Source organism: Eufriesea mexicana, unplaced genomic scaffold (genome assembly GCF_001483705.2).
Source record: "Eufriesea mexicana isolate 0111107269 unplaced genomic scaffold, ASM148370v2 scaffold4744748261, whole genome shotgun sequence".
Classification (NCBI taxonomy): Eukaryota; Metazoa; Arthropoda; class Insecta; order Hymenoptera; family Apidae; genus Eufriesea; species Eufriesea mexicana.
Window position 1 is genome coordinate 12,216 of NW_016907860.1, and position 24,186 is coordinate 36,401.

The 24,186-nt window shown below is 32.5% G+C and overlaps 2 protein-coding genes across 9 annotated transcripts; one reads left to right on the forward strand and one right to left on the reverse strand.

Annotated features, from left to right (window-relative positions):
• Nucleotides 1-1,239: 1,239 nt before the first annotated feature.
• On the forward strand, nucleotides 1,240-21,290 carry Aldh-III (Aldehyde dehydrogenase type III). 6 transcript variants are annotated; one of them, XM_017898485.1, is made up of 13 exons: nucleotides 1,240-1,389; nucleotides 4,847-4,976; nucleotides 15,943-15,980; nucleotides 16,075-16,218; nucleotides 16,297-16,392; nucleotides 16,473-16,694; nucleotides 16,798-16,961; nucleotides 17,048-17,278; nucleotides 17,354-17,551; nucleotides 17,738-17,853; nucleotides 19,085-19,220; nucleotides 19,311-19,464; nucleotides 21,257-21,290. In XM_017898485.1, the coding sequence occupies exons 1-13, from the start codon at nucleotides 1,387-1,389 to the stop codon at nucleotides 21,278-21,280; spliced, it is 1,656 nt and encodes a 551-aa protein (XP_017753974.1). In that variant the 5' UTR covers nucleotides 1,240-1,386; the 3' UTR covers nucleotides 21,281-21,290. The 6 variants fall into 6 exon arrangements, with proteins under 6 accessions (XP_017753974.1, XP_017754052.1, XP_017754137.1 ...); XM_017898563.1 differs by lacking the exon at nucleotides 21,257-21,290 and adding an exon at nucleotides 19,987-20,049; XM_017898648.1 differs by lacking the exons at nucleotides 1,240-1,389; nucleotides 21,257-21,290 and adding an exon at nucleotides 4,059-4,201 and having other exon boundaries at nucleotides 19,311-19,563.
• Nucleotides 14,372-24,184, reverse strand: CSN1b (COP9 signalosome subunit 1b). Of its 3 annotated transcripts, none has more exons than XM_017899085.1 (6): nucleotides 23,123-23,229; nucleotides 22,800-22,892; nucleotides 21,614-22,732; nucleotides 21,409-21,543; nucleotides 21,237-21,300; nucleotides 14,372-14,677 (listed from the first exon to the last, which is right to left on the reverse strand). In XM_017899085.1, the coding sequence occupies exons 1-5, from the start codon at nucleotides 23,147-23,149 to the stop codon at nucleotides 21,244-21,246; spliced, it is 1,431 nt and encodes a 476-aa protein (XP_017754574.1). In that variant the 5' UTR covers nucleotides 23,150-23,229; the 3' UTR covers nucleotides 14,372-14,677; nucleotides 21,237-21,243. The 3 variants fall into 3 exon arrangements, with proteins under 3 accessions (XP_017754574.1, XP_017754651.1, XP_017754499.1); XM_017899162.1 differs by lacking the exon at nucleotides 14,372-14,677 and adding an exon at nucleotides 21,062-21,178; XM_017899010.1 differs by lacking the exon at nucleotides 14,372-14,677 and adding an exon at nucleotides 24,132-24,184 and having other exon boundaries at nucleotides 21,244-21,300; nucleotides 23,123-23,182.
• Nucleotides 24,185-24,186: the final 2 nt, after the last annotated feature.

The window sequence follows — 24,186 nt, forward strand, 5'->3', positions numbered from 1 at the left end:
TTATATTCAAAATGCACTAACTGCCAATTTTCATTCAATATAATTCAATGTAATTCAAGTAGTTCAAGCGCTCCGGTCACCAATGACCATCATGGCGTGACAGGAGAAACCGTGGCCGGTCATATATGACCAACGTGGCAGTCAAAGTGTCAAATCCACTGCAAATTCTGTAGAAGAATACGTTAGAACTGAGTACTCGAAAAATTCTGTGGGAAATTTCATAGAAAGACTCGTTAGAAAAATGAGATTTCGGCATAAGAAAAATGGAGGTACGTCGAGTTACCATTTTCTCGCGTAAAATTTCTTCTCGCGGAAGCGATTGCTCGGAGGAGAATTCGAATCGATCTTTTAGAACTGCGTGAGTCAATTCTCTAACGTCATTGAGAAATGCTGTTAGAGATTACGTGTTAGACTTCCTCGATTACGCTTGCAACACGCGTAAGATATACCTGAATCGATGAGAAAGTTCGAAGAAAGTCGATGGAACGGTCATTCCAGTAGCAATCGAGGAAAGAAGGAAACGGAAATGGAATAGAGCTACTGAGATCAACACTGATCATACTGTGAAAAATTATCCCGTTTTACGATCCATAATTCCGTAACTGCGTTCGAAATAGTGATAAATTATAAGCCTAGGGATTCGTTTCTTACAAGTGCCATTAAAAATACGTTCGGAAATTAATGCAGTTTCTACACTTGACTTTTAAGTGAGCAAAAACTCTCAACGTCTCGTAATTTTTATTTAAATTTTACAATTTAATATTAATGTATCTGTACATCTCGATCGAATTTATCGATACATTTCACGCGAATTTTATTAATTCGTTGTTAAATTGCATTTTTATTCATTTATTTATTGCTAAACTTATTTTTCCCTATTTATTACTAAATTACTAAAGATTGCTGAATTTTCTTTCTAAATCTCTGTAAATGAATTTATTATTTGTTATTTATTATATATTATTTATTATTTATTATTATTATTCGAAATATCGCTGTAGGTATAAACGATTCTTGTTTCCCAAAAATCTGGTCGGGCCTGAAACCAAAGCACATTTTCGTTTAGCTCGTACAATACCCGACGAATTTCTAAGCTCATACCAGCCGCAAGATTGGTGGAAATAATCAGATACAGTTCGCTTCCGTTTGAATGCAAATTCAACCCGTCCTCGACTTTTTGACTCGACACGTAAGATCCAATGAACGGCTATTTCGACCAGTTTTTATTCTGTCGTTACAACATTCGTGACACGCGAGAATCATTGTGATGTCAATCGTGTAATTATCAGCTGCAGTTAAAAATTTGCTCCAAGAACTCTCTCGACACGTTAGCTTGCAATAACAAAACGTGCAACACTACTGAGCCAGAACAATCGACAATTAAAAATGGTGAGTGCAAATAAAATAAAATCGTTATTACATCGAAAACCATACTGAAAATCGACTAACGACGAACGTAGAATAATAAACAATTGCGAATCGAAAATGAATAGAAAAGAGTCCCAAATTTTTACAGAAAACACGTTAATAAAAATTATTTTAAGCGATGAAACAGGGAAATATTATTCCATGTAACAAACGATCTGAAGTAGCTCGAGCTGCTCTATCTGCACGTCGAAATCTCCAAAATTCGCGTATACCTCGAGACAAAGTGAAACGGATGCAACAAATAGATGCAAGAGCGTAAACTCGTCCCAAAAATATATTAACTTCAGATTCCTCCGATGAACAAATGATTATTTGCAATTATTATAATATCTTATAAATCTTCTGAGCTATTGTCATCTGATTCCTTATCCGACTCACTGCTTTCTATTTCCAATTCTAAGTCTTCAATTGCGTCTTCCATCTTTCGTCCAATATTCGTGTTCCAGTGTTTCTACATGTTTACAAAATCCTTTCGAATCATTTGGTGTCGTTTCGTTTATTGTCTGGCGTAGTAGTGCTTCCAATTCATTGTAAGTTAACTCCGAGGTAACATTTCTTTCGCGGATATCTTACGCCTATGTTAACGCATCACGTTACCGAACTTAGAGCTAGTAGTTTTGGGAGTGCCATAGAATAGTGGGTATTACTAGCGAGAGTGTAGGCGGAACAAGTGGAGTACCCCTGATACCCTGCAACCGAACGAGATGACTTCTTTTCTGTCACGCATAGTAAATCCCACGAGATCCTTCGCGAAGGAAAAAGAAGGACCCTTGTCGTGTGGGTTTATTTGCGCAGCATCGAGGATGTTAAATCGCCTCTCTAGCAGGAAAAATATTATTCTGGTCGATCGTGTTGACGGGTCGTGATGTGCGTGGAATTTTCTTCTTTCACAATTTCGATTCAAGTGAAGGAGGCAAATGTGAAAGATTTATCGTTGATAATCACGTGTCTACACGGTATACAGAGGTGTTCGAAGTGAAGTGAAGATACTGTGTGGAATTGTTAGCGATAGGAGAAATAAGTTGGGACGTAGAAGTAAGCATATCGAAGATCGTTCGAAGAGAGAGACGTAACTTATGGTATTTATGGAAAAGTACAAACTTTTGGGAAGATACAGGAACGATTTAGAGATATTTCGCGATCTTTCGAAACTGAACGTGAAATGTTTCGTGAAACGAAGTCTTCCTCTGATAGAGTCATCTTGAGGATGATCGATGGTGGATGACGAGATGTGGATGAAGATGAAAAGTACGTAAAATAGATTGAATTTACTTATGACGAAAGTATTTATCGCAAACAATATGAGCTCCATGTGACTGTGAAATCCATATGATTTGTGTGTATAATGAAATGTTTTATTTATTCTGCCTGTACTTCTGACCCTGTTGAATATTGTTCTAGAGGTATTAGGTGATATCCGACAGCTTAAATCTGATATAAATAAACCTCAGAGAACAGAAAGAAAATATCAAAGTATAATGAAATTTTACATACATATTTATTAGCAGTTTATTTATTTTATTATATATGGAACTAATGCAATGCGAAATAATTTTCGCATCGAGTACTTTGGGATTGGAATTTTGTTTTATAAAGAGCGTCATAATTACACACCGTTGCTCCAATCTGGCTACGATTTATAGCCAGAAATATTTAAAAGTTCAAAATTTGTATAGATATGTGAATATTACACGATATTATAGAGAGTCTAATACTTCGTTTAATAGATTTTAGTGGATAATGTAATGTACGTATTTTAACCACTGTGTTTAGTTGACGTTTAAATTTCCACGATACGACAAACCTGTGTGCCCACTTTCGAGAACATGTTTCAGCGAAAGGGAAGGCGAAACAAGCCTAACCACGCGAATAGTTTGCATACTGATGCTTCCTAGAAATTGTCTTGATCGAGCATTGCTTACTTTAAACTTTCCCAAATCCTTTAGCTCTTTTTCATTTTTCCAAATTCATTTCAATTTCTTTTAGCTTTCTTTTTTTCCTTACAAAACAAAATCAATGCAAGTCGATCTTAAATTGATAATAAATAAATGCCGCGATACTTCAGAAAACATTCCATGTCTCGATTCTAAGTAAGATCTCTTCTGAAATATGGCATTGTATTTACAGAATTGTACGGAAAAATTCCTTACTCTTGATATCTAGTTTATCTCTAAAATTCCTTATTCTTGATATCCAGTTTATCTCTACATTTTAGCTTCTTTCATTTTTCCAAATCCATTTCAATTTCTTTTAGTTTTTTTTCTTCCCTTACAAAACAAAATCAGTGCAAGTCGATCTTAAATTGATAATAAATAAATACCGCGATACTTCAGAAAACATTCCATGTCTCGATTCTAAGTAAGATCTCTTCTGAAATATGGCACTGTAAATAAGAATTGTACGGAAAAATTTCTTATTCTTGATATCCAGTTTATCTCTAAAATTCCTTAATAAGTTTTTTCCTTAAATTTCTTACATAAGTTTCGTAATTTGTATTCTAAAAACCAAACCTGAATGAAATTGTTGTTACCTAAGTTGCACCAAGGATGATCTCATCCCTTACATTTTTTGCATTTGCCAACAAGGTGTACCACTAGAAACAATATTTCTACGTCCAGTCGAGGTGCAGCTGTGTGAAAGACAACATCGTCCTTTCTCAACTCACGAACTACTGGCTACTAACATCTGTCGGACATTTACGAATCTTAAATTTCATCTACATGTGCAAAAATTACAACGTTGTCTAATAGTACACTAAACACGTAATTTTTGCGTAAGTACTCATACGATTACATCACTTTGAAATTCCTTGCTTATTTCGCGTGATTCGAACAAATGAAATTTGTTCCAAATAAGTTAAAATTAAGATTGATAAGATACGATTGCTTCTCAGTTTATTCTCCCGTTAAATAAACGAAATAAAGTGAGATATTCGATCTCTTAGAAGACGTCAAAATTATTTGCACGAAACAAAGATAACGGTAATATGGAAAAATGTCGGGCTACGTTAAAAATTCCACTGGCATATCGGTGAAAAGAAATTTTTCTTCGTTTCCAAACTTCCATTTCCCATCTCGTGCCGGTTACATCGGAATCGACTTAACGATTTGTTGTCAAAAAAGGAAACTAACAGTCCATCTTCCATGAATCTTGATCACCTTGGATTACTATGAGTGGATCTGTCGGATAAAAGAAAATAAATTTATAATTTATAATAAGTTATAATAAATTCATAAAAAATCTTCCTGGACTAGGTAATTAATATTGCAAAAATAAAAAAGTACTATTAAAAGGAAACGTCAAACATCAAAACTTACTAATCTAATATGAATCTCATTTTAATATCGTTGGAAAAAATCTCGTGACAGATGTGCAATTGTTTCTTTTAAAATTCTAATTCCCCCGACTTGATTTACAGACGGAAATCGTGATCGAGGTCGGCAAGGTAGAACAAGAGCCTATCTCTTCGGAGACGGAGGATATGAAATCAGTCACAAAGGAGTGGCGAATCGACATGGAATCAAACTTACCAGAAGACGTTGAGACCAGTGAGTGATTTCATTGGAGTTTATTGCGATTAATCTTTTCTTTTCTATTCTTTGTTTTACTTTCTTTCTCCATATCTTTTCGATGCTAGTAGAATGAATCATACAATGATTGTGCTATGTAAGAAAATTTGAATAAAGCGAATAAGCAGCCTGTTATGATGGAGAAAGATCTCTAGAAGCTTCGGTGTGACAGAACGAATCTGAAAACGGTTTCCTTTGTATTAGAACATGCATGCTTTACGTTGCTTATAATGCATGTTTGCATTATAATGTATAAACAAATGTGATAAATATAAGCGATGATAACTAAAGTGATAAAAGAAAATGTACGCATACCCACATCTATAATTACATTTCTGTCTGAGTGAAAGTCGACGTTAACTTTTAGCAATTGCAGAAACGAAAAATCTGAAATCTCATTTTGACTGGTTTAGTGGTTCTTATGTTAATTGTGTTCATTCTCGAGGTGTATTTCTTCGATATGTGATCGGTTCAGTTTAGAAATCTTAATAATGCTTATGCTCGTAATTTAAATTTAAATGATATAATTCTCTTTTGCCCCTTTCAATTTCTTCAAGAAGAACTATTTGCTGGCTCGTTTAATGGATAGCTTGTGCATTTGCATATCGATGTTAATTTCTCAGCGTTCGAATATTAATAAGCTTCGTGATCTCATCTGCTTAACCATAATTACGCAAAGCAAATTATTATTATTCTTTTTAATCGATATCTAATCTGTTTATTCCTGTTCGCTGCTATTACAACTTACTTCGATTCTAAATTAAAGGTCCCCAAGGTAAACGTTTATTTTTCATCCGTATTCACCAGAGAAACTCAATATCGGACAGAAATGACATTTCTGTATGTACTCGTAAAGATAAATACTTATCCAAGATCTTATAGCTTTCTGTACTCGACCTTTGGAAAAATTACTACGTTCCACGGAACTCTTTAGTTAGTTTTTTCCTATGCCTAATTGAAAATATATGATGTCATTCCATATCACACGGCACTTAGTCGAGTAAAAAGTAAATGACACGTGCTATCGTGAATTTCCACGAAGTGTGTTACAACTTCTTGTAAAGTATCGAGTTTTAATAGTTCTCATTTTGAGGATGTATGAATTATACTGTAAATCACTGCTGATCGACACTAACCATATGTCCAACTTCGTAGCTGGACATGTGTCTGACGTAGCCTATAAATCATTTAGCTATTCGCTTAACAATACCTCTGTGATTTTGTACGAACTTTCGTCGAATCACTATTCGCAACGTTGAACTATAGAACGCAATTTGTTTCAACGCTCAATTTCTTATCGATTGATATATTATTTCGTGAAGGCGGTCGAATAAAATTGTAATAATTTTGGAATTATCCGTGATAAGAAAAGACTTGAAAGCAATTGGATAAAATTCGTGAGAGAAAAAGTGAAAGACGGAAATTAAAGGCGGTATTTCTTTTAGATTTGATTGACAAAACGTAAATCAGAATACTTGCGTTTCTTTGAGATTTGTTAGGCGATTGTAACAATGAAAAAGTCTAATAGAAGAAGTATAAAAATTCCCGCTTCCTGAATAACACAGAAAAAATAATGAGAAAGTTACGGAATTTATAAATGAAAATTAAAATAGCTACTTCTTTGGGTTTTGTAGCAAAAGAGATAGATAATAGTAAGTAAAATGGGAACAAAAATTGGTTCCAACAAAGTAAACAATATTTCGATCAAGTCGATAATCGATAAGAGGTTTATCGTGCAAATTTGATGAATATAGCACAGATATTTTCCATGCTGGCAGTATTTATACGTAGCAATAACAATTGATAACATATTTGTAAAGTTATTCACGAAAGCATAAACATCGATAAGAAATTCAATACATTATTCCAGAAGTTAAAATGCAGCAGGTAATAAATAACGGTGACATTTCAACGATTTAAAATATGCATCAATGAACCGTAACAATTATGCGATTTCCAAGAATTCTACCATTTCTTTCTTTTATCAAGAATCTTTAGACTCTTGACAAGCCTTTACAATTTTTGGTAATCCAAAGTTCGAAATTTTTCACCATTTTTCATTTTTGCTTTACATTCTTAGAAAAATGTCGAAAGATTGGTTCCAAGAATCGGTAAAAAAATTTGCAAATTTCCATGAATTTTTTTTAAACCTACAACGTCCTAAGGAACCGTTTTCAAACTTTCGACTCTGCAAAAATTCTGCATTCGACGTTACTTAGTTCTCTCTAAGATCGATGCAGAAGCAGTTTCATCAATCAGGCCTCAATGCTTCACAAGTATACACGATGACACACGAACTTTTTTATCTCTATCATTATATCATGGGCGCAAACTCCAACGAGCTATAAGAAGCGGAAAGTTATAAAAAGCGTCAAAAGATTCTTTTGAACGTATTTGACGTGTAATCACGCTGATAGAAGGTTCGCCAAAGACAGAGACTAATCGTTCACATACGATCCAATAATTACTTCATTATATAAAGATAATTTAAATGTGCTACTAAACAGTGTGTGCACCGAGAACATTTTTATCTGTAAAAGAATAAAAGGTTAGTGTTTTTAACATAATTTAATTGTTTAACGTGTTAAGTATTTAACGTAATTTAAGAGTGAAAGAAGTGATAGTAAACTTAAAGAAGGTAGAAAAATTATATTTTACCTTGAAGTTATGCTTAGAATTTTTCGATTAAAAATCACACTAGCGACTAGCCTTTGGCTACTTCTAGTCGTGATACGAATGCATTATCTACGGGAGTTTCTTGATTTACACGAGTCACAAAATATGCGGATCCTTATTTCTGTAACGACCATCATTCTCACCACCTCGCCACTAGATGGATTCCGATTTCGAGGAATTTCTCGCAAATCCTCGGAAAACCTCCAAATCTTATATATATATATAATTTCCCGTCCTTCTAATAGTATACCAGTCTAAGAGCCTGCTAGAGCGACTTTTGCCTTGACCTTCGAAGGTGACGAACGTACAGCCCGATCCTCCTGCGCAGTCGGAGTCCTTAACCGTAAACTCTCATACCTGTGTTCGACAGTGAAAACACGTTCCATAGTGCATTAATAAAACACCATCAAGATGACAACAACATATCAAATAAACAAGAGAGTGATCTCTTGCAGACAGTGGAGAATAAACTAACAAAACCATCAAGGAGTAATGTAATTATTGAGAAAAACGACTGTTGCGTCCCGAACACTGCAACTCGCTCGTGGAGTTTCATGGGGTTGTAAGGCCCGCTACGATGATGCTGCAATGTTCCTGGGATGCGGCCTACTCTAACTTGATAGAAGTAGACTTAGTTAGTGTTGAAGTGCAAGGAGTTCTATAGTAGTAGATAGTCTCCTGCGCTGAGTGTCGGTGGGTCTCGATTGCTGATGTTGTGGTCGTGATGGAGTTCAGAGAGAATCTTGATGTGGTCGTGATGGAGGTTTTACGGAGAATCTTCTTGTGAATACCTTGTCGGTAGTTTTATAAGGATCGACTGTCTTCTCATTGGTTGGTATGATATTTTAAAAATTCAGAAACCACTGACAAACTTAACCGTTTGAGTGCCATCGTGCTTCTATTTTGTGTCCCAAAGTGCCAGTGTTCTGGGCTGCGAAGCAGACAATCATAGCACGCTCGGTTTTTGTCGATGCGTGACTTTACGATTACCATTCAGTAAGTTAACCACTTGCGCTATAAAGACGTGCCACGCACGTCGAGATGCTTTTGTTCCAAAGCCGCCAGCGACGTGTATACCACGTCAATGTAACGCCTTGCCGCATGTTATATTGTAGAGCGTGGCACGGCAACCGAAAGTTAAATCGTAGCGCAAGTGGTTAAGACAAAATTGGAGTAATATTACAGTTTGTACACGTACTCGTTTTTATTCTTACAAACAACCATTACTTTTAGATAAGGAAACTTTTTTTTGATGATAAGGAAGAATTTTAATTTGAGTTTAACATATATGGATGCAGATGTTATTAAAATTTCCAGAAATGCTTATCAAAGCATAAAAAATGTAATAAAACATTGAAATAATATTTTTATATGATTTAAACACACTAATGTCACTAGTTATGCTCAGAATACTAAACTGAAAGAATTAATTCGCGCTCCTTGGCATTTTTCGACACGGAATATGACAAGCGCTATCGCGCCGCTTGGCAATTTTCGATTGGGAAACAATAAAGACCCGTGGCACTCAAACGGTTTTAATAGTAAAAAAAAAATCGTTAGTATCGCCACGGAAATTGACAAACATGCCGCTAATGAAGAAAGTAGCCAGTACCACTGCAACAAAGGAAGCAAGTGAGAAACCTGCAGCCCTGCAATACGATGAGCTGCTAAAAATTATTGATGAATTAAACAAGACAGTAGAACTGCTCTCGAAACAGCTTGAAGAAGAGAGAGAGCGAAGAACGCAACAACGGGGGAAAAAATCCCCGTGCTACGTCATCCAGCCACGCTGAGCCATCGAGCCAGGTAGCCAAGACGAAAGTAAACCCTGCAGCCCCAAAAAGCAACACGACATCGATCGAAGACAGGGAGCAGTGGACGAAAGTCGGCCCAAACAAGAGATCTAGCCCGAGCCCAGCTTACGAGCAGCGACCAGCAGCAGCATCAGCCACCACCAGTAGCCCCAAAGGACGGAAGTACCACCCCCACCATTGGCGAAAAAAATAAAAAGGACCACCGTCGTCGAGCAACAAAGTCAACTATAGGGGTCCGGTAATCAGGTAAGAAGCGCGAGGCCTCCTCCTATTACCATACTTGACACGCCGTGCAAAACGATAGGAATCGTTTCGCAGGTAACACAAGACTTTTATACAAACAAAATTAGCAATAGCAAACACCTTCTGCATCTGAACTCTATCACCGCGCATAAAACAGTATGTGATCTGCTAAAAAGACACAACGTAAAATTTTTCACCTAAAGGCACTAGAAATACATCAATATTACTGAAAAACCTAGATGGCCTAGAATTCTGTACAGTAAAAAGATTCGAGACGAGGAAATCAATCCTTGAAGGGAAAAAGTTCCCAATTTATACAGTACAGCTGTCTCCTGACAGCAAAACGGATAATTTAAAACAGATCAAAATCGTACTCCATTCCCTTATTCAATGGGAGAAAATAATAAAGATCGTGTTCAGTGTAAGAGGTGCCAAAGGATAGGCCACGTTGCCCTCGATTGTAACCTAGAGTATAGATGCGTAAAATGCAACCTACAACCCAAGCCAGGAGAGTGCTCTGGAAGCTGCCTCCTACAGGGGATGCCCGAAGCTCCAGGAATTGAAACAAATGATAGAGGAACGAAACCAACACACAAAAATCGAAAAGTACAGAAAGCAACAATTAATCAACAAAACGATAAACCCAAACATTTGTTACAACGCGATACTCTCAGGTTGACAAACAACACACACAGAGACTCACACTACCCCCAATGTAGAATCCAACAAACCCGTGCAAAGTGACTCATCGAACGCATCTAACTCGACACTATTAACCCTCTGCAATCAAGAGGCGCCCTTCAGTCGCCATTTGATAAAATTTCGAAGCTCGATGTTCATAAATATGTCAAATTTTAAATAATGTAACGATGTGCGAGGTATCGAAATCAAATAATTCTACGTGTTAATTATCATACGATTTCTTATTCCTACTGAGAAAAATATCGTCAGCTTTCTAACAGAAAATCTTTGAAGTCCTATCCTTCTTTGGCGAAAAAATCGTCGAGTGCAAAGGGTTAACGGAAATTAGACAAATGTCAAACTCCATAAGCCTACAGATCGCGTGAATAGCGGAAACCGTAGAAATAAATTCCAACAAAATTAACTTTGTCACTGAATCTCTCGGAACAGACTTTTAACCACTTGCGCTAGAAAGACGTGCCACGCACGTCGTAATGCTTTTGTCGCAGAATCGCCAACGACGTGGTATACACGTCGTCAGGCAATTGTCACAGAAGCACTGCGGACCGTTCTGACACACGCATCCGTGAATTTCTTGCTAGCGCAAATGTAATGGATACCCCCGAGAGAACAGCACATACGCACAGCGCCAACAAACTCGTGTTAAAACGACTAAACATTATCGAAATAAACGTAAATTCTATCATAACGAATGAAAGACGCGCCACTCTCCTGGATTGTCTGAACGTCCATAAACCGGATATAGCGTTACTCTGCGAAACGAAAGTTAATCCTAGACACAGAATTGTATTCGAAAATGACAATTTTGTTAGAACAGATAGATTTAATGCGAAACAAGCTGGTGGAACGGGAATCGTCATGCGCAAGGATATTAAATTCAGACACATTTGCTTAGACCACGAAACGACAAACAAAAGCCTCGAATCGACAGTTATAGAAATAAAGCTTCAAGGCGCAGCTAAGCTATTCGTGATCGCAGGGTACGCAGCGAACAATTGTAAGAAAGAATTTATAGTAGAGCTTAAATCGCTATTCAGGCAGCTCGAATTATATAGAGCTAATAATTACCAACTATCCGGTGACCTGAACTCGAAGCACCATTCCTGGGGTAACGCTATAAACAATAGCAGAAGGATATCGCTGAACCGGTGGACCCTCGAAAACCATATCCCTTACAGACTCTCCATCCATAGGACAACAATACCATCATACCCAAAAAGTAAAGCATTCATAGATCTTCGCTTAGCGGATAACCGCATTAAATTCCATAACACACCTAGCTACAACACCCTAGACTCATTCGAATATGATAGCGACCATCGAGCAATATTAATAGAAATATCTATACCTTCGATGGAAATGCTAGAGATAGACGAATTAGTAACATCGGACAGACACAACTTCCACAAAGCCGACTGGACGAAATTCGCAAAATTCCTAACGAAGACTCACGTCCCAGACATACCAAATGACAGAAATTTAACACTAGAACTACCAACCCAGTGAAAATGACTGGTCCCAGAATTTTCCTTTTTGCAATCACCGAACACATACACCTGCTTTAAGAATAAAATTCGTATCAACCCATATTAAGAAAGAACTGTAATCGATATATTCACTCATATTCATCGTATCGCTGAAATTACTATAATCTGTGCACGTTATAGTTAGGTACCCATTAAAGATCGGTAGTTCTAGTGTTAAACTCATAGAAAAGAACTTTCCGCCGCACCCCGTCAAAATGATCTGGAACATGCTACATGGCAAAGAATTTATCGTCACGGAAGACTATTGCTCGTCCACGAAAACCTTTGCGATTAGAAATGGCTTGCAACGAGGCACCATCAATTCCCTCATCTTGTTTAGCATATACATAAGCGACTTACTCCGCATGTACGACCTAAATAACGAACCCGACAAATTCGTAGTAGCTTTCACCGACAACTTACTAATTTATATGAAAAACAGTAGACCCTCGAAATTAAAAACACGACTATAGGAAACCTTTGAAAAAATACAGGATTACTTCCACACGTGGAAGTTGAAAATTAACATCGATAAATATGAAACCATTCTATTCCGGCCGTACATATCACGGATCTCGAACGCGAACTACGACGTACGGATGCATTCGAAACACTCAACTGTACGATGGAAAAGACGATCGGGTTAAAATCGTGAATAAAAATGTGGTTCGTTACTTAGGTGTACATGTGGACTTTGAATTCAATTTTATCAATCATGTCCAAACGCAAATCGAGAAAGCTCAAAGAGCATTCGCCAAGCACAAACGGCTGGTTTACTCAAAATTGCTCACAATCAGTGCAAAAACAAAGATTATTTGTTACAAAACACTTGTAAGACCGATACTGACATATGGCTGCCCGATATGGTTTAACGCAACGGCAAGTACAATAGAGAAACTAAGGATTTTCGTGAGAAAATGCCTCAGAGCTTGTCTAGGCAAATTCCAGACTCCGGAGTCAAATTACACTAAACTAATCAGTAACCATAGATTGTACGAGCTCGCGGAAATAGTTAGAATAGACCTATTCATGCTGAAATTGATTCGCAATCACTGGGTGAACATTAAAACCATAAAAAGCAATTGCCTAATAAACAGTTCTACATATCCAAATCCAGAATATTTTTAAAAGACCCGACACAGAGGCTTTCGTATATCTTGATGGTCATGGGTACATTCAGAATAGCGATAATGTACCCCTGATCTATCACGTGACTAGGAAAGCAGGCAACATGGCAATTTTGTATAACACAGACGACACTCGTGACAACTTAACAAAAATCAATACGAAATTATCGAAAATAGATCGGGAAGATCCGCATCGTAAGAACCTTAAAAAATATTGGTGGCTCGATACGCGATCATTGTTAAAAAAGAAAACATTGTAAACAATCATGTACCAATAAACAAATAAAACCGAACACTCAATCCTAATTAATATAGTGGCTAGTATTCCAGGGACCGATCATCTTCGTTTTGTCTTTCATAATTTTTCAGACCGATTGTACTTATAAGAATTGTTCAAAGTAATCTTCTAATAAATAAAATTTATATATCCACCCCACCCCCTCCTCCCTCTCCTCCTTCTCCTCGCTCTAATGTTTTTTTAAGCATTTATTTATTTATTTATTTATCTAGTCGCCCCTTCCACTTACCCACTCACAAACAAAAGTTGTATAGTTTTCGCGCCTTTCTATACATAGGTATACACGCGTCCTTCTATAACTCTTAAGTATATATTATCACATAGCGATAAGCGCGATAGTTTAAGTTTAACGCTAAGATCCCGAGTGCTTCATGTTGGAGTCATCGATCTCATAGTCTAAGTCATCATTTGCAACCTTTTTGTACGTTTTGGTTTTCCTGCATGTATAATTTTGCATATATATCTGGTGTGATAAATGTATGTTAAGAAAAATAGAGCCTGTTAGGGTAGACTTACCGATGAGTCCGCTAGCAAGCCCGGGGCAAAACGCATCCCTTTCTTTTCCTACCGTCCCTTCTAGCTACGCCGCCACCGAGGGATACCTACGATCAGCTTGACATCAACCGACTAGGGGGAAGACCCCCACATTTCTTTCATTTCATATGCAAACCATTACGCAAACGCTTTTAACAGATAAAACAATTGTTGCGCAGCTTATGTCATCCTAGATATATGAAAATAATACTAACCTGCAAGTTCAAAAGTTATTTTTACAAATGTAGTAAAATTTTATGTACGCTTATAATTTTTAGGAAATTTATTCTTGTATTAACTCCTACGGCTACAAATCATCAGAATTAAGAAGTTAGGCTGAAAAATATGAACCACGTAAAAATTAATGTGGAATCGTCAATAATGTGCTATGATAATTCTTATGGTAGGAATTTTATGCAAAAATATAATGCACTGCATCTTACTTGCATGTTAAAGTGCACCATTTTGAAACATACAATTTTTAATATAGTTATAAGTTCAGAATATTTGGCACAGAAAAATATTGATTTCATTATGCTTCATTAAATTACTACATTGCAAAGTTTGACTTTCGCGCGCAAATAACCGCGGGTAAATGTACTCATGATTCTATCCGATTACTGTCTATTTTGTCATAATTGCTTAAATCTATTATATCATGATAAAATAATAACAATTTTAGTAATATAGTTCTATATTGCCACTCACACATATCGAAGAAAATTTGATGCTGACAGATCTATCCACGATTAATGAAAATCTGAAATCAAGTTATAACAATTTTTTATATCTTCATTTAACCATGTAGAATTAATTAGACTTTCCATGAAACGACTACCAATTGAAACATATAATTTATAAAAATTGCACATATTTAAATTAATATAACATATTGATAAAATATCTATTCAATTCATTATGAATATCTTACAGTTTTATACAATTTTAAGTATTCAATGCTGATCACTAATATAAAACCACAAAAATAAAAATGAACCACCAACACGCTATTGTTCATGATTCTGGGCTAATGATAGACGATACACTGATGCTGCATTAAAATGAATATAGTGCTGACATCTATAAAGAAATATCAAATATGTCTTCCTTATCGATTCAGTTGTATATACAGAATAAATTACTTTGTCACGGGACTGTTTTTTGTAATGATAAGCGCATCTTTTCAGTTTTATTCCATCAAACTTTAAGGAACGAAGCACATGTACGTATAGCTATAGTTAAATTGATGAAAATAATTTTAATTTTATGTTGTTTTTACTGTCGTTCAATCACACTGTTTTAGGTTTAATTGTTAAAAAAGGAATGCAATTTTCATTGATGCGTTAATAAATTATTTGATTTTGATTTCATTAATCCTTAATAAATAACAGTTTTAGAGGTTTGAAACAATCTAGTGACACTATTATTGAAATATTCATGGTGGCTACTAATAATATTTTATTTCGAAGTAGATACATTAATAAAGTAGAAGCACTTAATAAGTTGTGCGTCGTATTTTATTGCTTTATTTGTTAGCAATGACACCTTAATATTTATGCAAAAACTTAATTGCTTTTATTCCGTATTATTGTGGAATTGTTATATCTAATTTGCATTCATTAGCATACAAATGAATATACTTTTCGTTTGTTCCATAAATTAAATATTTTTTTCACCATGTCATTATCTAATTAATTTCTTTTTTTTCTCTTTAAATCGATTCACACGATTAATTTTTCAGACCGCTTTTATAGTTAATTGTGTGCATATGAATGATAAGGAAGTGAAATTGTGCTATACTGTATATAATAAATATTTTTAAATATATTACTGTACTATAATGTACTTATAAAAACAAAATTCTTCATATGTATCCTTTAGCATTTGTATTTACAGAAGTTCATTTTACATTTATATATATTTATTTCTATATATGAAGTTGATAAAATTAATAACAAAATAAAACAAACACATCAGCTTAAATATTCAAGATAACTGTTACTCATTTATGTATTCTAATTCTAGCACAATCTAATAAGAAAATGATGACAGATAATCCAAGTGTAAGTATATTATTTTATTAACAATTAAAAATTTATGTATTCAAAATTAAAACATATTTTTTTTTACGTATTTATATCTATAATTTCTTTATAGTTGATTGAACGCACAAGAAATATATTTCTTAGTGGTAAAACAAAACCACTAGAATGGAGAATAAAACAACTAAAACAAGCACAACTTATGCTAAAAGAATGTAAACAGGAAATTTTGTCTGCACTTATTTCAGATTTACGCAAGGTTTGTACAATAACTAATGTTAAAACCTTATATTATTTATCTTATATATGTAAACATGTAATGCATTCTTTTTTTTAGAGTAAATTTGAATCTGTTGCAATGGAACTACAATTAACAGAAGGAGAGATCAAGCATATTCTTATGAACCTCAAGGAGTGGGTAACTGATGAAAAGGTATCTTTAATATTATCTTTTATATATAACTACCTAATTTAAATAAATAAATATAAAAGACAATTGTTTGCATCTTTTAGCCACCAAAATCAATTATTAATTTACTTGACAAGGTCAAAATTAGAAAAGATCCATATGGCGTGGTTCTCATTATAGGACCATGGAATTATCCTATTCAATTATGTATAATTCCGTTACTAGGTGCAATAGCTGCTGGGAATTGTGTTATTCTTAAACCATCAGAACTATCTTCTGCCACAGCAAAGGTTCTCGCAAAAATTATTCCAAAATATTTGGATGAAGTATGTGTCTTAAACGAATTTCAACAAGAAATTAAGTTAAAGATAATTGCAAAAAATATAGTCATTCCGCATTTGTATTTTAAAATAATTTTTCATATTTCAGGACTGTATTCATGTAGTATTGGGAGGTGTTCCTGAAACCACAGAATTACTCAAACACAGATTTGATTACATTTTTTATACAGGTTCGGCTACAGTCGGAAAAATTATTCGTGATGCGGCAAATAAATATCTGACACCAGTTACATTAGAACTGGGCGGTAAAAGGTAAAAAAAAATATATTTATTAATTTCATTTTCTACTTTTTATCATGTAAAAAGTATAATTTATATAATAATATAATAATTTATAGCCCTGTATATATAGATAATACAACGAATATTGATATGACGGTGAAAAGAGTACTTTGGGGTAAATGTATTAATGTTGGTCAAACTTGTATCGCACCCGATTACGTACTTTGCTCTCAAGAAGTCCAAAGTAAATTTATAAAAAAAGCAGAAGAGATTCTGAAAGAATGGTATGGTGATAATCCCAAAGAAAGTCCAGATTTATCGCGAATAATTAATGAAAATCATTATCAGTAAGCAAAATTTTATATACATATCTTATAATTTTATATTATCTTGTAGACCATGCGAATTTTTTACTTTTATAGGCGTCTTGTAAAATATTTAAATGATGGTAAAATAGCAATAGGCGGTATCTGTGATCCTAGCGAAAGATTTATCTCGCCTACTATACTTGTTGATGTCAAACGTACTGATCCCATAATGCAAGATGAAATATTCGGTCCAATATTACCATTCATAAATGTGAATAACGCTTATGAAGCAATTGAATTCATAAATAATGGGTAAGTTCTTCAATTAATTTTTTTCAAAAAACTTTTAGTAAAAATACAAAAGTATACCGTCACGATCCTAATCTACAATCAGAAAATTGATTACTAAAGTTATATAAATGATAAAAATTTATTGTGATATTTAAAACAAAATTTGAAATTAAAAACAAAATATAAAAATTAATTTTTTATATTTAGCGAATCCCCACTTGTACTATACATATTTTCTAAGGACAAGAGTGTTCAAGATTTATTAATAAGTCAAACTTGTAGTGGAAGTATTGGAGTGAATGATACGATAATGCAATTTTGTGGTGAGTTAGGGTATATTAGGTAATTATTGCTAGAATGCTTGTTAATATAAACATTATAGATAGTATTACTATTGAAACCCTTTGAATGTACAAATTACTACTTCTGAGTTATAATGTTCTATTTAATATTATTAATTAGATTTTTTATAAACATTTTTTAATCAAATCCTACTTTCACATATAGAAAATTACTATTTTCATTACTTGATGCTTTAATTTAACTACATTTCCAAATTTTTGCCAAAAAATTGTTCTGTATAAAATTTAATATTTTTCTGCAGCGCTATAATCTAATATGTTTAATCTTATCTTATTTATGAAGTGGAATTATTTTCAAATGAATAGAGGTGTGAGGTTTTTACTACTTCATCTTCTGAACATTGGTGGTGGATGAGAAGATTGTAAATTGTAATAGACAACTCAAAATATTTGCAGTGTACAAATGGTAGAATACATCCTTCCCAATTTGATAAATTACTAACAATTCGAAGAGTTTTACACGAATTTTCACATTAGCTAATATATAAATCCCTTTTTCCACTTTTTATAAATATTAGACCAATAAAAGGAATGATGGTTATGTGGATTCTATTGCTCTGTGTTATTATTTACTATATTCTAATTAATTTGTATTTCAATTCGTTATATATTTGAAATTTTTTATAAGTAATTTCTAACAATCTTGGAATTATGTTCAGTTGTAATAATAATATATATTAACAATAGTATGTAAAAAGTTATTACAATTATTTGGTTATATATAAAAATTTAAATAACAACTTGATTTTCCTTGAGTTATAATTTATAAATTGTTACATATTCTATACAGAGAAAAGCCATTAGCATTATACGTATTTAGCAGTGATGAAAAAACTATATCAATTGTACTTGACAATACAAGCAGTGGTAATGCTTGTATTAATGATGTACTGTTGCATGCGCAAGGTATTGAACCTTTTTTCTAATATTTGTTTCTGATTAATAGAATTAAGTAATTATCATGTATATGTTAATACAAAGCTTTTCTTTATGCATGTAAATATTTTTGCACAGATTTAAATTTACTATGTTTGCATGTGTTATGTGGTGTTTGTATAAATATTTATTTTAAAAATTTATACAATGTTGCTTTACTCATCCCTAATTAAATATCCATCATTAATTGTGTAAATTAATTGTATTATAAAAATATATATATTACATTTTTATCATATGAATATGTATCTTTCAGTTGACAATTTACCATTTGGTGGTGTTGGTTATTCTGGTATGGGAAGTTACCATGGAAAATATTCTTTTGATACATTTGTGCACAAAAGAGGCTGTCTTATCAAAGATTTCAATATGTTGGAAGAAATAGTGTCATCGTAAGCAATTCTTTACAAAATCACATAGTACATGATCTATCATATGGTTAAATTTATGAAAGAATAATTACTATTTATAATTTACAACAGATGCCGTTATCCACCATATACAGAAAAAAAGTTGTCTATATTAGAATTTCTACTAGCAAAACGACCTGGCATACCAGGAGCTAAATATATCCCATATCTTTTAGCATTTGGTTTAGGATTCCTTGTTAAATTCGGCATTTCAACTACTTTAAAGGTATATAAAGAGAGGCATATTTAAGGTATATTAAAGGTATATAAACAGAGTCATACACCTATTAACTTGCATTGATGATAATTTAAATTATTTTACATTGCCGCACAATATATGCAAACTCATACTATCTATTTGTTGAAAATCAAATTTTCTAAGTATAGAGGTGTGATTTAAATTTTTCACTTTTATTTTAATTAAAATAATTTATTTGAAAATTTATAAGTATAAAAAATAGTTGTTATTTAAAATATTTTATGTCAATTGAGCTTTGATATCATGTTAAGTTTATATATATTTTATATGTACAATTTTCTTATATCAAGCTTTGGTATAAAGATATTTACTACAATCTGAAGTTCAAACGCCGCGAAATAGTATGCACATTTATCGAATATTATAATTTATTATGTTAACGTTATACACTATTACTAAAGGCTCAATAAGAGCAATAAGAATTATATAAATCATAATTAAGTCTATATATTAATCCTAACACTTAAGTAACAAAAAATACTTTTTCAGGTTCAAGAAGAAAATTAATAATGGTTTCATAATTCTATAATAAAATCTTAATAAATGTTATCGATTACACATTTTATAACGTTATTTATATACAATTTTTATAATTAGATCTCTCTTATTTTTATACACAATATTATTATTGAACAATAACATATTAGTTTAGTCTTTCTATTTTAGTGTAAAATAGATCGTTTTATTGTCATGTATTGATATGTCTAACATATTTCCTTGGAACAAGTAAGAATTTTCAAATGTTAAAATTACTAAATTCACTTTTTGCAAAAGTTTGACTGTGAAACTATATATTTAGACATATATAATACCAAGTTTAGAAAATCATTACTCTAATATTCTTAATATTATATATAAATATATTATTAATATTGTTAATATTATATATTAATAATACAGAATAGATTATCTTTATTAAAAGGAATTATCTTTAAAAAGAAACATATTTTCATACCACGAATTTTTGTTAAATATTTTACAACTAATTTCAATTTTTGTAACGTAACATGTATTTTCTTAAAATTGCAATAAAACTTATTAAAGTGCATATATTATCCACAATGATGAAATGTGCAAACTTTTTGCCATATTATTTAAATATGTGAAAAACGTGAACATTTCATTGTTTTTATTAAAATTATGTATAGTTTGGTAAATAACAATTGTTGTATACTTTTTATAACAAAATATTGTGAATTAATAAATTATATATAAAACGATTTTGGCCTTTAATAAATATTGATATAATGTGAACAAAAATCCTTTGAAGAAAAAGTACTTTTCTCAGTATGATAGTTTAGTTATTTTTTTATGTAGCAATTAACATAAAAAAATAAGTATGTACTATTAACTTTGTAATATATACAATTACAATTTTAAACAAACATGGACAATATGGTAAAAAAGATGTTCATGCATGAAAAAATGTTTTCATATATTTATTGATAATAAAGTTTTTAGTGTACATCACATATATTATCAAAGATTTATTCATGTGTGTAATTAACATATTTTTGAAAATACTAGCTTTGTTTTTGTTTAGAGTATGATATATTATATACATATTATGTAATGTTTATCAAAGATTCAAATTCAGTATCAGCATCTTAAATATTTATGAATAATATGTTCAATATGGTATCAAAGTACTTTTTCGTATCTTATTGACCATGACAGTCATCTGCATAAATACATTTATCAACCAAAAGATTAGCATAAGTCACAGTTCAATTTCTTACCACTGAATTATTGCTTCCAGGTAACTGACATCTCTCCTCCTTGAGTGCTATCACGTTGTGGGCTCTAACAGTATTAAAAAAAGAAAAAAAAGAGATAAGAATCTTCAAAAATTCTAGGATTTACAAAATTTTTTATGATATTACTAAATCTAAAAGTAATAAATATTCTTACCTTAACTTGAATTTGTTGTTTAAGCATTGCAGCCCTTAAAATTAACATACGTGTACGCCTTTGATATTCTTTCCCAACGCTCATAGATTTTTCAAACGTCGTACTACGTTGATCGACGTCTTTTGCATAAAGAATCTATATGTACACAATAAATTAAATAAAACGATAATTCCCTATAAAAATATTAAATAGTAACAATAATTACTTTATTATGAGAATCTATACGAGCTTGTATTTGACCATTGAGAATTAATTGCATAAGCTCATCTTCCAATTCAGAGACTGTCCTATTAAAAGCAGTTGCCATGCGTCTCATGTCTGCACTTAAGTATGGACTAAAATATTGTATCAGTGCTCTATCTCGAATTTGTGTGTATAATGCGTTAACATGTGGTGCTATATACATATCCAGAAGTATATTATCCTTAATCTCGTCTAGTAATTTTAAGCAAGATGCGTATTTTGATTCATAAAATTTGAAGATAATATCTCTTAATTGTGGTTCCAATTCTAAAAACAATTTAAAGGAACTACTAAAAATAACTTGTTTCTGTAACTCATGCCTATCAAATGTAGCTAAAGCACAAAGTCCCCCATATAAAGCAACATTGCTAGGGGATAACAATTCAGGGCAATCACAATGATCCAATGATGCTTGTAAAAAATGCCTGGCAGCCATCTTGTATTTTCTGGTTGCTAAATCTGCTAAACCAGCTGCAACTTTTAATTTTGTAGCTATAGCCTGACTGTTGTCTTTACCATGAGCATCACAAAAATCTGGTGTACTTTCTGCTTTTGTTACATAGCTCAGTACATGAGCCCAATTTTGTAAATAAACAGAAACTTTTAGAACATTTAGACACATATTAACAATATGTTTCCCACTGGTACAATAATCTCTTGCTCTGGAATAACATTTTAAGGCATGAACAAGATCTCCACAATCTAGATAATGATCTCCTAAATCATCATGACCTCTTCTGATACTTTCTTTAATTGAATTACTTCTATAATTCTTAAGATCTGTATCAAATTTCTCTAGTTTTAAAGCAGCCTTTTTGGAACGTGATTCAACCCAAGCTTGATCTAAAGTTAACATATCCTGGGATGATTGTGCTGCAACATCTGGCAATCCAAGTGTGTCTACAGCTTGCACTAATTTTTTGTGCAATATAACATACAAAGAGACATTATATGTTGTCATTACATATGATATAGCCATTTTCAATGCCTCTATCCTTAACACTGGACAATGATCGGCTATGTATATAAGCCTATAGAGTTTAGCAAGACCAGTGTAGCTATTGGCATAAACTTCCAAGTCCTGGAAAAATTAAAATAAAAAATTGCAAAACGTAGAATCAAATGATTCTGGAAAAAATGATATGTACCAATGTTGGATTTTCCACGATGTATGATTCTTCTTCAGCATTGTCATTATCTTCTGTAGGAACATCGATTTGCATAGGCTCCACAACATTTTGCTATACCAAAAAATACATCATCAAATACAAAATTACATTTTATACAAAAAGATTTGTGAGTTATAATATTTTAAAAGGCGATAAAAATAATTGATGTTATTAAATAGTCATCGCAACTACAATATAAAAGAAACAACATAAAAACGAACATTTGAATTCTTCATAGTTCAGGTCTGCATGAAATATTTTACTTATATAAACAATTATTGCGTGTCGTTTTAGAAAATTACCTGAACGTCGTGAACTTGTAATGGCATGACAACGTTCTTCTTTATGTTACAGCCGAGGAACTATAAAAGAAAACAAAACCTTACGAGAACAGTATTGCAACACAGAACCGAAGTATACACATATATGATTGATGCAGTGTAGGCAACTTGCAGCAACTATAAACACTTTCCTCTATCAGAATTGTCTTCAGTCGGATTTTCAATTGTGCAAAATTACTCTGAAATTTATCGACCGGTTTTATTATTTTTAATAAATCAATGACTGTTGATATTTGATATGTAACTGTATGGTTCCATATTTTAATAAAGTTTAATGAAACCAAATACTTTGATCTAGAACTATGGTGTATAAAATTATAAATAATTATTATTATTTTACTTTATACGAATAATGTTGATAACTACTATATTTTATTCTTTTTAATATAATTATATAATGAATGAACAATGAAAATTGCATTTGCATATGAAACTTTATGTAAAAAAATATACTTTCGATGCATTATTAAACGTTTTCGCATAATGGCAAATTTATTTGCAGTCTCAAGTTTTAAATACTTACTATTTAACATATTGATTAATCATGACGTAAAACTATCTTTCTATCTTCTATTTGATCGGATTGAATATGTTACAGGATATATGAAATTATAAAAAATTTTTTAACTCGTTAGAAACATATAATTGAATTCATGATAACATTTACAGCGATAGGAATAATAGTTTGAGATACTCCAAAATTTAATCAAAATATATATTATAATATTTTTAATGCTAAACAAATAATTTTTTTTTATGATAATTAATTTGCGTCTATTTTATCCTACATTCTTTATAAATGAAAAATGTATTTTGCGTTCACGCAATGCTAATCACTCTTATTATTTTCTGTTCCGATTATATGAGCTCGTGAAAAGTAATCATCGTTACGGGTGATTAAATACATTATTTGCATCAAACAAATTGCAAATTCATGTCGGTCTGATATTTTGGTAATGTGAAAACACACCTTTGGACATTCTAAGTATTTCACGAGGAACGCAGAAAGTGTGGTCGATACGATC